Consider the following 4,722-nt stretch of genomic DNA (forward strand, 5'->3'; position numbering starts at 1 on the left):
ATCGCTAGTTTTCCAGGACATCCTGGGCGCTTCTGGAGCTGATCTGCAGCAACAGAAAACAGTTCGAAATAGGGACTTTCCAAGACCAGTCTGGGAGAGAGAAGAATTTGCAGAACATCACAGTGCCAGTCGTGGGGGAGGAAAATAAGGACACTCTGTGGACAATGTAGGACAAGGTGCGGATGCCACCTAGCGGCCATAATGGTGCAGCCACCCCGGCGCTGGTAGCATTCCGGAGCTGCAGCTCGCGCCGAAATACGGGTGGGACTTCCGGGTAGAACTGCCGGATGCTGTAGTCTGACTTTGGTCGGCCGAACCACAAGTCCCGGGGTCCTCTGCGCCACACGGCGCAGGCGCAGTGAGGAGGGGCCGGTCAGTCCTAGACGCTGAGGGGCCGCGGCTGGGTTGAATCGGCGACTCCCGGGGTCTGGGATCTGGGTTGTGAGGAGGTGAGGTGAGGCGGCACTGAACGGTGGGCACCATGTCGAGGCAGGCGAACCGTGGCACGGAGAGCAAGAAAATGGTAACTGAGCGCGTGACCCGGCGGGCCGGGCGGAATCGAAGCTTCCTGGGAAGGGGCCTGGTGCTGGCGCTCCAAGTGATTGTCAAATGAGCCCTGCTGTGAGCTGTGGGATGGGGAAGTCCCAGTGTGGGTCATTCCCCAGGCGTCCGGCGCTGGGGCAGCTTGGGGGACCCCTGAGTTGCCCCTCCGCCCGCTACACCCAGGTCTCTCGGGGTCGAGTGTATCTCTGTGCTAGACCAACAACAGCGACGGTAATCAATAACAGTACCAACCATTTACTGATCTTTTACTGTGTGTTTGGTGCTAGGCTATTGCTTCCATTATGTCATTATCACAAGGTAACCCCTTCTAGGTGGATAATGTTATGGCGTTTTACAGCTCAGGGAAGCTTATGGGACATCCAGATTTACACTTCGGAAGAGTTAGGATTTAAGCCCACGCCCCTCCATTTCCACAGTGAATATTTCAGCTTTTCACTATGCTTTGGGCGTTGTGAGACTTAGACAGTGGTCTTGTCAGAAGGGGACTTGCCATGTAACATTAAGGAGTGAGCCGGCCTAAGTATTCAGTGGCCCCTGTAATATCAATTTTCTCCAAATCCCAAGGAAAGAGACTTTCTTGTCAAGTGTTTTTTGTTTGTTTGTTTGTTTGTTTTTAGTGTATTCTTTGCAGAACTGCCCATGCTGTGCCTTTGTTTTGGAGTTTCAAACTGAACATCTGGGAGCGGAGCTGTAGCTCCAGTTGGTAGAGTGTCTGCTTAGCATGCACAAGGCCCTGCGTTGAATTCCCAGCACCACATAAACTAAGCTTGCTCATGCATGCCTGAAATCCCAGCCCTCCGATGATGAGGAAAAGGGTCAGGAATCCAGAGTTGTCCTTAGCCAGAGATAAGATGGAGGCCAGCGTAGGCTACTTGAAGCTTCTACTTGAAACCATTTTTAACACACAGAGAGTGTTGGGGGTGTGGGGTGTGGGGCTCACATCAGGTTTGGGAGGTAACTCAATGGCAGGACACATATGCAGGATACTCTGAATTCAGACTTCAAAAAACAGCGGGACCAATCCGAGGTTGCCTGCCTGCTGACTAGATCTGGAAACCTATGTACCCCACTCTGGACAGTATGATTCAGTATGATTAGACTTTGTGTCTTATACCAGGAACAGCCAGCACAGATGGAATCCCTGTTATTCCAGGCTAGTTCTTCCCCACCCCACCCCACCCCACCCCCAGAGCTGAGGCTCTAACCCAGAGCCTTGTGCTTGCTAGGCAAGCGCTCTACCACTGACCTAAATCCCCAAGTCTCTAGGCTGGTTCTTTATAACCCTCGGACCACTTTCAAGACACGATGACAGCAATGATTCATCTCTACACAAATATTAAATTACACAAACACGAACTCAGTGATCAGAGCTGAGTTGGACCCTAGCACCCACCGCAAAGACAAAATGCAAAAACCCGACATCATATACACACATTTCATATACACACATTTGTTTGTATTTTCCAGGGATTTGTGGGCCTCAGTGTACGCTGGGGATGGTAAGAATCAGTTTCAGGGGACCGAGCATGTGACTGAGAAGTATACACATGCACAGCGCACACACACACACACACACACACACGCACACACGATGGGGGAGATTTCTGGAAGAAATAACAATAGTTAAGAGTTTTGTGCTAGAAAACAATGTCATCTAGAAGAAAATATATACACGTTCCTTGGCATTTTCAAGTGATTATTAGTTTCTTTAGTTACAAAATGGGGGCTGTGGTACCCAAGACTAGAGGAAAGAGTGTTAAATTTAAGGGGATGGTGTTTCCTTGGTGATAGGAGCAGACACTTATTCCTTAGTCTCTGTATCCCGTTATCAGTATTTGTTTGATTTCTCCTGGACTCAGTATTGATGTGGTTTGTTTGAGCCAGGGTCTCTCTACATAGCTCTGGCTGACCTTAAACTTGCTATGTAGACCAGGCTAACCTGCTCCTTTTGTTTTCAGTGTGTCCTATGAGAATGGGAATTCAAGCAGGGCAAGGGTCTGCTCCAGTCCTAGTGTCTAGAACAGTGCCTGCCACTGGGAGTCCATCCGGCGAGTGAATGAAGTTAGGGACTGCATTTTCTTACTTGGTTCCTGCTGATTCTACTCCGGGCTTGCCGCATGCTCCCTCTGGCTACCTGTGTGTGTTTGAGACAAGGTTTTTCTGATGATCCAGGCTCGCTTCCAACTCCTGTTTCTCCTGCCTCTTATTTCCGCAGTTCCGGGGTTACAGGCATACCTAGCTCACCTTTTTTTTTCTTACATAGATTTACTTATTTATTCGGGGGTGGGGAGGGGGCATATGTTAGGGTTACTACTGCTGTGATGAGACACCATGATCAAAAGCAACTTGGGGAGGAAAGGTTTATTTCATTCACAGTTCATCATCAAAAGCACTGTGGGCAGGAAAGACCTGGAAGCTGGCCCTGACACAGAGGCCATGGAGGGGGCTGCTCACTGGCTTGCTCATCATAGCTCACACAGCCTGCCTTATAGAACCCATGATCACCAGATGAGAAATGGCACTGCCTACAATGGGAGGGGCTCTCCATCAATCATTAATCAAGAAAATGCCCTACAGTCTTATGGGGACATTTTCTCAATTAAGATTCCTTCCTTTTAGATGACGATAGCTTGTATCAAGTTGATAGAAAATTAGCTAGTACAGGTAGGATATGCCACAGTATGTGTGGAGGTCAGAGGACAACTTGGAGGGGTCCCTTCCCTCTACCCACCATGTGGATTCTGGGATCTAACTTAGGTTATCAGGCACAGCAACTGGTGCCTCTGCCTATGAGCCAAAGTACCTGGTTCTGACATGTCCTTCTTTGGGGACAATACCCCTCTAGTGGCCCTCTTCCAGGTAGTCCAGCCTTGAGCACACAATTACTGTATTTCACATAAACCTTCCAAGACCTAAAGGGTTAATGTGCCCAGGTTATCTGATGTCTACTTTTTTTTAGTCCCTGATAACCAAAACAGTCCATCTGTCCACCAAACTCTACCTGAGCACCAACTGTGAGCAGAGCTCCTTGGTGTTCCAGCCTACCTGCGATGGTAAATGCAGAGATGAAGTCCTAGACTCTAACTGTTCCCAACAACAGGGATATTGTACTGGCTGGGACTGGGTCCTGTTTTATTGCTTATTTGCTGACACCTCCTCTCACCAATGCTGGGGATTGAACTCAGGGCCTAGGCACATGCAGGGCTAGTGGCCACCACTGAGCCCTATCTTCAGTTTCTTCATTGTTTCAAACACCAGCCAGCTTCAGCATCTTTTGAAATTTTCCTGACCTTAGGATGGTAGCAGTGGTAGATATGACATTGTAGGGCTGTGGGAGAGTAACTAAAAATGTATGTAAAGCTGTCAGCATACTGGTGACACTGTCAGCTGGCCTTCTTAGCGTTATTAGTCCTTCCCTACATTCAGGTCTTCACACTACACCACCTTAGTGAGCCTTCCCTGATGTTTGTTTTTTGTATTGTTTTGGGTTTGTTTGTTTGTTTGTTTGTTTGAGACAGGGTTTCTCTGTATAGCCCTGGCTGTCCTGGAACTCAGTCTGTAGACCAGGCTGGCCTCGAACTCAGAAATCTGCCTGCCTCTGTCTCCCGAGTGCTGGGATTAAAGGCGTGCATCACCACACCGGGCCCTGTTTTTTGTTTTTAACTGTCTCATAGCTCCACTTCTATTTTATTTATTTTATGTGTGTGAGTGTTTTGCCAGCATATTTGTCTGTATACCATGTGTGTGTCTGGAGGAGGCCAGAAGAGGGCATTGGTTCCCATGGGCCTGGAGTTATAGACAGTTGTGAGCCTTGAAGCCTTCATGTGGGAACTGAACCCAGGGCCTCTGGGATAGCCACCAGTGTTCTTAACCACTGAGCCATCTCACCAGCCCCACACCACTTCTATTTTAAAAGTATAGACCTTTAAGTTATATATTCAAATTGAGCATTGTTCTACATAGGCTAGGTTCATATCTGAGGCTGGAGGCAGACTTGCATATTAATAGAAAATGTGGGTAACCGGAGTCAGGAGCCCCCCATTCCCAGACTCCAGGCATGTCTCCTTTGTGGCCGTGAGCACAGCTGTCCAGGACTCTGCCGTTTCTCATTGGTGAACCGGGGGGGGGGGGGGGGGGGGGGGGGGGGGGGGGGGGGGG

The 4,722-nt window shown here is 49.1% G+C and overlaps 1 protein-coding gene across 1 annotated transcript in view; it reads left to right on the forward strand.

Annotated features, from left to right (window-relative positions):
• Nucleotides 1-351: 351 nt before the first annotated feature.
• Trappc3 (trafficking protein particle complex 3) overlaps nt 352-4,722 on the forward strand; it is a 13,928-nt gene continuing 9,557 nt past the window's right edge. The window contains exon 1 of the mRNA XM_021160279.2: nt 352-523. Coding sequence (XP_021015938.1) covers nt 482-523 — 42 coding nt within the window. The 5' untranslated portion in view covers nt 352-481. The remainder of the gene's footprint in view (nt 524-4,722) is intronic.

The sequence above is a fragment of the Mus caroli genome, chromosome 4 (genome assembly GCF_900094665.2).
Source record: "Mus caroli chromosome 4, CAROLI_EIJ_v1.1, whole genome shotgun sequence".
In the NCBI taxonomy this organism is placed as follows: domain Eukaryota; kingdom Metazoa; phylum Chordata; class Mammalia; order Rodentia; family Muridae; genus Mus; species Mus caroli.